At 39.1% G+C, this 12,480-nt stretch overlaps 1 protein-coding gene across 9 annotated transcripts in view; it reads right to left on the reverse strand.

The window, feature by feature from the left end:
* mrtfba (myocardin related transcription factor Ba) overlaps window positions 1–12,480 on the reverse strand; it is a 238,705-nt gene that overhangs the window by 6,703 nt on the left and 219,522 nt on the right. For 8 of the 9 annotated variants that reach the window (XM_043712098.1, XM_043712100.1, XM_043712101.1 and 5 more), the window contains 5 exons: window positions 7,706–8,740; window positions 7,195–7,335; window positions 4,809–4,967; window positions 1,231–1,371; window positions 474–534 (listed from right to left, as the gene is read on the reverse strand). In XM_043712098.1, coding sequence (XP_043568033.1) covers window positions 474–534; window positions 1,231–1,371; window positions 4,809–4,967; window positions 7,195–7,335; window positions 7,706–8,740 — 1,537 coding nt within the window. The remainder of the gene's footprint in view (window positions 1–473; window positions 535–1,230; window positions 1,372–4,808; window positions 4,968–7,194; window positions 7,336–7,705; window positions 8,741–12,480) is intronic. The other variant, XM_043712107.1, reaches the window with a different exon arrangement.

Consider the following 12,480-nt stretch of genomic DNA (forward strand, 5'->3'; position numbering starts at 1 on the left):
AACGGAGGGGTTGGAGGCCCTGGTCATGGCGGATGGAGGTGTAGAGGGATTGGATATCCATGGTGAAGATGAGGCTTTGGGGGCCGGGAAACGGACGTCTTGGAGGAGGTGGAGGGCGTGGGTGGTGTCTCGAACGTATGTGGGGAGTTCCTGGTCTAGGGGGGATAGGACAGTGTCGAGGTAGGTAGAGATAAGTTCAGTGGGGCAGGAGCATGCTGAGACAATGGGTCGGCCAGGGTGGTCAGGCTTGTGGATCTTGGGAAGGAAATGCCATCCAATCAAAGAATCACATCTAATATTGAACGCTGTTTTGAATTTTGTAAACCACAAGCTGGATGGGTATGGTTAGGACCTTGCTCATCATTAACTGTCAAAACTGATATCTTTTTTCAGCAATATTCAGCTTCTGTATTACCAAATGGCTATTAAAAGCAATAGCCATTGACTGTACCAATATGGTGAATTCAGCTTACCTCCACTCTCAATGAGGATATCAAAAAGATCATCCATCTGCTGACTGTGGGCATTAAAGACCTGCACAAAAATTCAACTAAAGTTTACAAAAAAATGCAACATGCTCCATATACAGTTGTTGCGTTCTCAGTTACTGCTCATTATCACTGCATATTATTTTCAGATTTGTAATGATTACAGGAGCAGTGATATAGGTTTGGGTCAAACAGGACAACAAAATAAAGAGCGAGAAAGACCTCGGAGCACATCCATGTGAAAAAACATTGGCTTCCCTCATCATAGCATCCAAAAGGTTCCGTTTAAATGGACGGTGAGCCACCATCATACTGAATGACAAAGCAGACTCAAGGTGCCAAATGGCTTACTCCTGCTTCTAGTTCTATGTTTCTGCCCCTAACTGCCAGACCCAGATGTGTTGACTGCTCTCAGTGAGAAGTAGTTCTCAAATTTGCCTTTCACCAGTATGGGTTCTTCACCAGTAATGGCCCCAGCTCACCACCTTATTTGTACCAGGTCAGGAACACAATAATGGGTGTGCATGTCAGCCTTGTTTCCGACCTCAAGGTTTTCTCTCCAACAAATGTACATATAGGAGATAGGGACAATGAAACAGCATTTAAATTAATTAGGTTGTGAACCCATGCATTCCCTCGATCTGACTGGTTGCATTATTTCTAGTATCCCACAAATCACTGGATGAACCACAGTATCTTCACCAGTATTTCAATGTCTATGAACTTTCCGCATTGTGCTTACCTCCTGCTGTTTTAAATTGCGAGTCTGCTTGACTGCTTCCTCATATCGAGGGAGTTCTTTTGCCTTTGAAACAGAGTTGCTAAAAACTTGGTGCTGGATTACTAACTGCTGTTGAGACTGAGGTGGGGAAGATGGTCTGGACTGTGGAGATACAGATAATACAATATAAATATTTCAACTTAGTAAGAAGTCACTAGAAATAAATATTTATCAATAGCATGTTTCTCCTATTAATTAATGCAGCAAGAATAGAAATACAAAGTTTCATAAAAGAACCTTCAGTTTCCAGAAAATTATTGTTTCAAAGGATGCACTATATTTCAGACAGTTACCCTGTGAAAGGTAAAACTGGAGCGTGTTAGAAATTAAAAAGCTAAACAATTCAGTGCAACAAAACTGTCAACACTCTTGGAATTAACTGGACTATATTTTTAATTCATGTACTGGGCTATATTTCTTGTTTAATGCCAATAAAATTCAGAGTCATACAGTCTTAGTTTTGATGTTTTCAAACAATTGTGCATGTTTTCTGATACGTTGAAAATAAGTGAACATGGAATTCCATAAGTAGAATAGGAATAATGAGGAACATCACACAAACAGGTAAACTGATTCTTGGGAAAAAGATAATTTGGCCTATCTTGTCTAAACGTAGAGTAACATTGAATGGTATTAACCCTCACCATTTAAAGTGTAAAGGTACACAGATTCCAAAGCACAGTCAGAGGTAATTTGACCCAACTTGTCTCTGCCAATGTTTATACACTACACAATCTTGCCCCTCTATTGAGTCTCTGGACCCACCTCAAACTCTCAATCACAGAATCTCCTAGAAATTAGATAGGAAAATCTGAAGTCTCTTTCAGGAAAATACATTTCCTTGCTGGCCCTTTGAGGAATTGAACAAAGGACCAGCAGATTGTGCAAGTCTGTCAATTCATCCCATCAAGGCAGCTTACTCTCTCAAACGAAAACACGCACACCAGGTTATAATCCAACAGGTTTTGTTGGAAGTACTAACTTTTGGAGCACTGTTCCTTCATCAAGTAACTGTGGAGCAGGATCATAAGACACAGAATTTATAGCAAAAGATCACAGTGTCATGCATGCAACTGATATGATATACTGAACAATATAACCTGGTGCTGTGAGATTTTTAACTTTGTCACCCCAGTCCAACACTGGCACCTCCAAATCACATCTCTCAAACCAGAAATATTCTCCTTTCTGCAAGACCTTGTCCATCTCCCAGTGGAAGGGTGCAGGAAATCAATGCCCAGCACAGTATGCAGTAAGGTGCAGCAGTGTCAAGGGTTCCTTCTCTTCAGACCATACTACCATAAGTTTAATTGGACAATCAATTGACTAAGGCAGTACTGTATAGATTTACTTATAAAACTCTTTAAATGCAGCTTATAGCTATTTTCCAAAACATTCAGAAAAGCAAGGCTCAGCATTAGCTCTGGTTGGAGGTGAGGCAGGATTCAGCGAATCCCTGCAGGGTTTTAAGGCCTATTTACACCAAGAACTAAATACTGAGGAAGTAAAAATCGTTCAAACCAGGCACAAATCCTACCAAATTTCAACATCACTGTATAGAAACAAGCTGTTCTGTCCTAGTAGTGCTTTTCTCCATGAACACTTGCTCTCATTTCAAGCAACTAGCCGACTCCCATTTAAAAGAATTTGTTTAAAACAATGGCTGGAGGCAGTGCTTCCACACCTTAACCCACATCTGCTTAAAGACACTGATCCCAAATTGCATTAAACTTGGGACCACTGGAGCTGCTGTAGCTAATTCAGCCTGACTCTGTTCCATTATTCAACTAGATCATGGCTGATCTTCTATTTCAACACCATTTCCCCATCCCTTGTTGTCTTTAACAACAAGAAATCTATTGAGTGTGTTCCAAAGATATAGCAATGACTGAGTGTCCGCAGTTTCCTGGGGTAGAGAATACCAAAGATTCACCATGTTCCGAGTGAAGAAATTCCTCCACATCTCAGTCCTAAATGGCCTACCACTTATTCAGAGACTGTGTCGCCTGATTCTAGACCCACCCAGGTAGGGGGGAAAGTAGCCTTCCTGCATCTATCGTGTTGACTCTTGTGAGGCTTCAATGAGATCTCCTTTCATTGTTCTAAACTCGACAGAATACAGACCCAGTCTTCTCAATCACCCCTCACTGGACAATCTCACCATCTCAGACATCAGGCAGGTGAACCTCCACTGCACATCCTCCATGGCAAGGACACTATTCCTCAGGCAAGGAGACAAAAACTGTACACAATACTCCAGATATGGTCTCACCTGTACATTTGGAGAAAGATACATTTACTCCTGTACCCAAATTCCCTTGTAATTAAGGCCAATGTACCATGTCTTCCTAATCCACCTGCATATTAGATTTCAATAATTTATGAACAAGGTCACCCAGATCTCTCTGGACATCAACATTTCCCACCCTCTCACCATTTAAAAATACTCTGCATTCGTGTTTCTCCCCATTGTATTCCAACGGTTATGTGCTTGCCTACACATTGGCCTATCTAAATCCCTTTGAAACTTGCATGCAGCCTCCTTTCAATCCATTCCCACTTAGTTTTGTATCATCAACAGACTTGGAAATCATATATTTAGTTCCCACACCCAATCACTGACCAAGATTCTAAACAGCTGGGGCCCAAGCATCCAGCCTTTAATGTGCTTTTGCTGTAATTCATTTGTTTTTCCAAGTTCTTAGCAGCTTTGCTCTTCGTTACAGGTACACAGGAATTACCAGATAGGAGAGAGGTTGGGTTCATTCTGGTAACTAAACAATATAACAATAATGAAATTGTTATTAGTTATTGACAAACAATCATTAAGTCTGCCACAGACATAAACAATTGTTGCGTGAAACTTTCCAGTGTAGAAAGCTTTCAAAACCAGAAGGTCCAATATCATTTGATCCAGCCAAGCATTCTAAACCTGGCGTAGCTCGTTCCTTAAACTACTAACATGCTGTATCTGAAAATATTATTGTCCATATGAAAGTTCAAAATATTAATGTATTAAGTGCTGCCTTGACTTTTAGTGATTGCAGTGACAACAGGTCTATGGTTTCTATGATAATCCTGCAGAGATTGAGACTAATTGAAATATAACTGACTCAGGCCATGGTTTGCACAAACTGAAAGGCAGCAACTAAAACATAACACCACCATAGCTGAGAAACGTTGTAACTAAAAGTTTTAAAGTTTCCTTATACTGCTGAGGAACAGCAAACTAAGACAAGACAAAGGAACTTAGACTTACAAACTAATCCAAGCCAGGACTATTGTCCCTACCAGTAGAGAGAGACTGGGAGAAGCTGAGAGGATGAGTGGTAAAAGGTTCACATGAATGTTTTTATGAGGTTGTTGCTGGAAGATTATCCTGCCCAGATGTGAAGACTAATAAAGTACATTAATAACAATATATTCATCCTTCCAATAAGGTAACTGATAAATATCTAAAGGTGGAGACCAATAAATATAATTGAGAAACCTGCCATTGCTTTTTCTGAAAAAGGATGCTATATAAAATTTACAATTACCTTGTGTACACAGTTGGGTCCATTCAGTGAAGCATTAACACTGCTGATCCTTGGATGATGCACATTCCCTGTTGAATTGTTTATGAAACATTGCTGCACTGTTGCTGCTGTCTGAATGTGATTTGTAAATGCATTCGTTGTTGATGTGGATGCAAAAACCTGTGGATTTACAAGTCTCTATAAATTTTTTGACCAGTCTCAGAAAAATACATCCTCAGTCTACTGCATCAAAAATTCAGAGCAGAATAAATAATGTTTACCTTCATAAAAGCATATTTAAAGTTGTACCTAACCCTATCAAAGGTTATACCACACTCCCAGGAGATTAGTTTTCAAAAAGGGCAAAATGCCAAAACTACAGAAAAAAAAGGTTTTGATAGCTTGACTTTTATTATGTGTAACATGCATATACTTTGTACAACAACCTGGACAAAGTAGTAGTAGTTAGGAGAGACAGTCAACTTGATTTATGGAGGAACTATAAGATGGTGTCAGATCAATCTTTGATTTTTTTCCAAAGAAACTACTAACTGGTGAACATTGATGGATTTGCATAAAATTATTGATAAGGCGCCATGTATCAGACTGCTGTATGGTAGATCTTGAGAAATTATGGCAGAATGTTGGACTGGATTAAAAACTGACTACACTCCTGTTAGGAAGAAATGGTTATTAATTGTTGTGGATTTGTGCATAAACTGGTTACAAATTGGTGTTCTATAAGATTGAGATTAGGACTGTTACTTTTATGACCTTCATAATGATCTACATTCCATTTGTCAAGAAGGGTAGCAGAAAGAAACCAGGGCAATATAGACCAGTGAATCTCACATCAGTGATAAGGAAAATATTTGAAAAAATTCTTAAGGAAAGAATTAACCTCCACTTGGTTTGATCAGGAATACTCAGCTTGGCATTGGCAGAGGAGAACGAATTTGATTGAACTTTTTGAGGAGATTCATCAGGTGTGCAGTTAATGTAGTTTATATGAGTTTCAGTAAAACCTTTGACAAGAGCCCACATACTAGACTGATAAAGAAGGTAAAAGAATATTGGATCCAAGGAAACTTGGGAAGTTATATCCAAAATTGGCTTAGCGATAGGAGGCAGAGGTTAGTGGCAGAAGGCTGTTTGTGACTGAAAGCTGACATCCAATGGCATACTTTCAGTGCAATAACATCTTTCCTATAGAAGACAAACTATCAAAGCCATTTCTTCTGTGGCTGTGGCATTTTGCCTTCCAAGAGTGTGGTATGGCCATTGATAGAGTTAGATGGAACTTTAAATACTACAGACTTTTTTAATGAAGCTCTTTTCTCTGCATCGCATTCCGTGCTCTAGGATATAGGCTCAAATCCCACCATGGCAGATGGTGAAATGTGTATTTAATACAAATTTGCAGTATAAGGTTAACCCAATGTTGGCTGCCCACTCACCAATGGCGACCACTGTTGATTAGTGAACCAAATGGGTTTTTGCAACAATGTCCTTGAAGGAAGGAATTCTGCCTCCCTTACCGGATCTGGCCCACCAGAGACACTCCAGATCCAAAGCAATATGGTTGACTCTGAATTGTCCTTTAGGTAATTGGAGATGGGCAATAAATGCAGTTCTTGCTAGTAATGCCCACATCCCATGAATGAATAGCACAGAATTAGAGTAGAATATCAAGAGATTGCTATTTTTCACAGAGGTTATTTTACTGATAGATATAACCCTAACTTCGCTTACATAATTAGTTTACAAAACAATTGTTCTGGGTGTAAGTTACAAATGATAGATGTGATACAAGGTAATATAACTTGTAAGTAATCTTGCTTGACTATGTAGGAGATTTTCTCCTTCATGAATTGGTCTGTTTTTGTCTGTTTTTTTAATAACATCTCCCAGGAGATGCTGTGACTACTCAGAGTGCAACATTTTGGGAATCCTGATATTCAAGGCATCGCAATTGGGTAGTCGACAATTAGCAGACCACCTGGTCTACTCCCATTCTTAATTTTTCTCAAGCAAAGAATGTTCTTACATATAGTTAAAATTTAGAATTAACTCTTAAGGAATCTTCAAGAATGTAAAACAATCGCTGGTCAATTCAGGTTTGACTGTAAATAATGGGATAATTTCCTGTGGAGAATGGAGATATACAAATGAACATGTGGATATCCAAACCAGTGCTAATGGGTCTTTGAAAGTTAAGCTAATAATAGGAGTACCTCATCTGGGAAAATAAAGATTTACAATATAAAAATTAAACTAAGCTAATCGCCATGTGTGGTTTTGATATTTCATTACAAGCAATTTACTCCATTTCTGCCCAAATATTAGATGGCTGGCTTAACTCTGGTACACCGAACCACACAATTTCACTTTTACTGTCACTACAAACCTTTGTAATCTGTGGGTTCTGGGACAAACTATGTTGGGGCACAGGTTCTGATGGTTGTGACTGCTTCTGAGAGCCTGAAGACTGGACTGGAGCAGAAGTTGGGACAGCGATTGGTATCTGCACCTGGGCTTGTGAATGAGACTGCCAAAGAAATATTGAAAAACAGATCAGTGCAAATTATATTATATATAGAAATATCTTATCACCAATTTCTTAACAAAATGATGACAGCATCAATAGGCTCTGACCATTGGGAGTTTGGGATTTAACCTTTCTGAAAATACTGAGTATTAACGTATTTGGAATTGTATTTTTTCTGATAATTGGAGCTTTAATTCAGAATTTAAATTTATAATATACATCCTTATGTGACTGAAAACAAATGACTCCACTTTACATTGTGATTCTGTTCTTTTAGTGCAAATTAGTTATCATTCATTATCCTACAAGTCTGCCACAAAAATAGGACACAAATATATAGTGAGTAAAACCAAGTTTAGTAACTCCATACCTGCAGTTTAATATTTCCTGCATGTAAATGCTTAGACTCACTGGAAGGGTTTGCATTCTGTGCTTGGATGGCCAATGGCAGTAAAAGCTGGGTTCCAGTCTGAGTGGTCAATAAAGCATGAGGTTGGGCCTGGGCAATAACTGTAGTTGGTGTTTGTCTTGGTGGGTTTACATAAAACTGAGAGACTGCATTCTGTTGCCCTGCTGTTGCCGGTGAGCCTTCCTGCTTCACAAGCAGACCATTTTGTTTCATTGCATTCTGACTGCATGTGCCAAGATTAGTGATGGTTGATGGACCCAGAGGTTGATTGGGTGCTGTTGCTGGCTGTCTTGAAATAGGACAGTTGGAGAGACTGTGTTCCTCTTTGACATGAGTTTCCAATTGCTTCTGGTTTACAGTCACAGATTGTTGATGCTGACATCTTTTCTCAATTTCCAATTGAATCTTCAGTTCTTCCACCAACTTTTGTTCCTGCTCAAGCTTTCTCTTGAGGTCGATGATTTGCCTCTCTTTCTCCTGAAGCTTTCGGTCCTTTTCAGTAGCATCAGCATCTAGACTCACCAAGCTAGCACCTTGAGAATTCGAATGGTTTGTTGCCCCATTCACCCCTGTGCTATCTTCATTAACAGTCGTATTCACAGGTGAAGCATGAATTGTGAGCTGTGAAGGAGACACCATGGTCACCAGCTCAGTAAACATATCTGTGAGATTGCTATCATCGGTGCTGATGTTAGACTGCTCTGAGGGAGCTGGAGAGGTAGGAGATGGAGAGGCTGCATTTTCATAGAATTGGAAATTGTTTGATGCTGTTGTAACGGTTGCTTCTGTGGTGGTCATGACATTGCTAAGAGCAGCAATAGGAAATGCAGCCGTCAACTGATTTCTTGCAATAGTAGAGTTAGAGGCTGTCACTACGGCAGCACTAACAGCAGCGTTGCTTAAGTCTTGGTAAGATTTTAACCTCTCTATGAGGTCCATTTTAGTACCAGACACTGGGAGTCCTCGTAACTTCAGTTCCAGCTTCAGTTCTGCAACCTGCACAATATAAAACAAGAACAACTGGTTAAATAAATTATCATGCTTAAAAGTAAGTTTAAAGTAATGCTACGTTAGTTTTAAGGGGTGCTCTCAAACTCTCAGTTAATTTCAATATATTAAAGAATTAGTCAGATCAGGACAGTCTTACCATCCAACTTGCCAGGTCTAATAGAAAGTTGTACCAAAATTATTCTTTGTTGCTGTGAGAGTACTTTTCTACATTAACAAAGCCACTAAAAATCAAATTTTATTCTTATTGCTACAAATGGACTTATCACTCTCAGATCAGTCACTTGACAAACCTAATGGATATATTTAGAAAACTAATCAGCATGCACCACATATACAATAAAAACATGGGACACCAATTTATTGAAAAATAGGTACACAATTTCAAATCCCATCTATTAAAATTTACCACCATTTCTCTTTACTTGCTTAGAACTCTGCATTTTATATTCAATAACAAAAAAAAGCAAAGTAGTATAAAGCAAATGCTAGAAATCTGAAAGAAAAACGAAGTTGGAAACACTGAGCAGGTCTGGCAGCATCTGTAGAAAGAAAGAGAACAAGAGTTAACCTTGCAGGCTGGTGGTACCCCTGATGCTGCCAGATCTTCTGACTGCTCCCAGCATTTTCTATTATAATTTCATGTGTTTTCCCCTTGCACATACCATTTCACAAATCTGCCTGTTCATCATGGGATCGATACAAATACACATCCAATTTTATACCCATATTAACAACAGCTTAGAACAGGAACACTATCACACATATGTCCAACTAAAATCACATGTGTGATCAGAAAACATTGTTTACAGATTTAAAACAAACACAAATATGTCACACAAAAGGAGATTGAACTGATGAATCATTGAGAGAATGATATTCTTTAAGCAAGTTCACATGATACTTACAGACTGGTCTTTCAAGACTCTTCTATCGAGATGAGAATTTATGATTCCAAGGTGTTTCTTATAAATCACTCTACTAAATGGTCCTAGTTTCTTATAAGAGTTGACTCACTTTTCCCTACATTTACTTTTGACAATTGGATAACCCAAAGATGAAACTGGATACACATGTCTTATCGAAACATGGAACAATAAAAACAAAAGGAGGCTATTAGGCCCACTGAGTGATCAGGTCAGCCTTTTCCCCTAGGCCTGTAATTATTTTCTCTTCAGAGAAGTATCAATTTTGTTTCTTTTACCATTCCCCTTAAACTAGTGTCCTCTAGTTCCTGATCCCTTGGCCAAAGGAACAGTGTCTATCTGCTTTTTCTACACACCACATGGTTTTGTGTACCTCGAACAAACCTCCTCTTTAAGCAGAACAGTCCCAGCAATCCCAATCTGACCACATAACTGCTGTCCCTCATTCATTCTCATGAATCTTTTCTGCACCCTGTGTAAAACATTCACATTGTTCCAAGAGGGCCTCCAGAATTGGGCACAATACTCCAGATGAGGCTGGGCCAACGTTTTGCTAAAGGTTCACCATAACTTCATTACTTTTGCCAGTGCGTGTGAAGCACAGGATTTTGCATGTTTTATCAAACACTTCCTCAACCTGCCCTGCCAAATTCAATGACTTGTGCAAATTTACCCCAAAGTGTCGCTGGTTCTGCACCTCCATTAGAATTGTATCCTTCTATTGTCTCTCCTCATTCCTCCTGCTAAAAAGTTTTACAACACACTTGTCTGCATTAAATTTCAAATGTTGGGTAATTCTGCCACTTCCACCAGCCTGTCTATGACAGCTTAATGTTTAACACCTCTCTTCTCAGGTAATAACACTTTCAACTGCGTCATCTGCAAACTTTGAAATACACACCCATGTATAAGTCATGAATACAGATCAAGCAAAGTAATACTCTGTACACTTGCCACTGAAATATGCTTTGTTTCAATCCAAGAAATGACTGTTCATCACTACACCTCGTTTCTTGCCCTAATTTCTGTCCTTATTTCCCAGTATTACTGGAAGCAACTCACCCAGTACTGCTGACTTATCAATGCCCGAAATGTCGATTCTCCTGTTCCTTTGATGCTGCCTGACCTGCTGCGCTTTTCCAGCAACACATTTTTAAGCTCTGATCTCCAGCATCTGCAGCCCTCACTTTCTCCTTATCAACCTTATAGCCAGCCTATCCAATACTTCCTCTTTATCAGGTTTTAATCCAGAGTCTCAACAACTTTGTTTCACCAATACTTGGACAACCAGCTTCTTCCTTAGAAAGGACAAATGCAAAACACTCATTTGGTACCTCAGACCTCTATCTCCATGCATGAATCTCACCTTACTCTTTCTTTTGTTCTCCAAGGAGCCCTGGCTGTGCTTGGCCTACCTTTCCCCCTTCTGGGTAAGTACATTGATTATACTGATTCATTTCCCTAAAGGCAGCCCGTTGTTCCAGCTTTCAGTCCATTATCAATCAGATGCATGGCTGTTTGAAAAATCATTTTCACAACTCTGATGGGAAGAGTGCACAAGTAATCAAGCTTCACTACTCTACATGTCATCACAAAGCCAAACATGCGTACACATTCCTTCACAAATAGGAAGGAATTCTTTACATCAAAATCGCAAGGGTAGAATGATGAGGTTTTCTCAGATTTTTCTTTAAGGATTTTAGTGATGGAAAATCCTAAATTCAGAAACTAGTGAGTTGGACCTAGGTCTTTGTTTGAGTTACAAGTTCCTAAGTTCAGAGTCTTTGAAGTTTTTTTCATTCACAGAGGGTCAGAGCGAGAGCAAGATCAAGGGAGCTATCTTTGCTTGCAAGCTTTTCAACCTGAAGGCAGCTAGTGCCAGCTTGTCTCAAAGATGTACCAAATCCAGCTTCGACAAAAGCTATATGGCCTTGCTTAAATCAATAAGTGAACACCACATAGCTCCATCTTTGACATTCAAAAAAAAAACACAGACCTGATACATATTCTGCAACTTCATATTCCAAAAAATAGTCTTCATGGGTTACACTGCCTTAGTATACAATAAAGTGAACATACAGAGCAAGTGATAACCCAATTTGCCTTGTTCCATTGGAAACACTTCAAACAGCATTATATTAATGATGCATTCATTATGTTGCCTCACTTTTGTGGGGCATTTCAATTGAAAACTCTAGATTCTATTCAACAGGAGAGGACTGCATTTCCTCTCCCTGTAGTCTTCTGTTTTTTTGAACCTGCCTTTTTAAAAAAATATTACATGTGCAGTATCCTTTTAATTGGAAAGTATATTTTTTTCTGGAGACAGTGGCATTGTAGTAATGTTACTGCACGAGTAATCCTGCTCCTCGGATGATGCCTGGCCTGCTATGTTTTTCCAGCATCACATTTTTCAACTCTAATAATCCAGAGGCCTAAAACTTATGCTGTGGGGACAGGGGTTCTAATATGGAATTTGAACATAATTAATAACATCCAGAATATAAAGCTAATGACAATAATGGAGACTACATAACGATCACTGATTGTGTCAAAATCCATTCAGTTCAATAACATCCTTTACAGAATGACATATTGCCAACATAACTCCAGACCAGACAGCGATGTGATCGACTTCTAACTGCCCTTCATAATGGCCTGCCCAACCACTCAGTCTGAGGGTAATTATGGACGGATAACAAATGTCATCCTTGCTAATGCCACCCACATCCCATTAACAATTTTTAAAAAAGTGTCCTAATTTTTCAAATTGCATCTTTGATCAGTTTTTGTTTAAATGTC

The sequence above is a fragment of the Chiloscyllium plagiosum genome, chromosome 21, assembly GCF_004010195.1.
Source record: "Chiloscyllium plagiosum isolate BGI_BamShark_2017 chromosome 21, ASM401019v2, whole genome shotgun sequence".
Classification (NCBI taxonomy): domain Eukaryota; kingdom Metazoa; phylum Chordata; class Chondrichthyes; order Orectolobiformes; family Hemiscylliidae; genus Chiloscyllium; species Chiloscyllium plagiosum.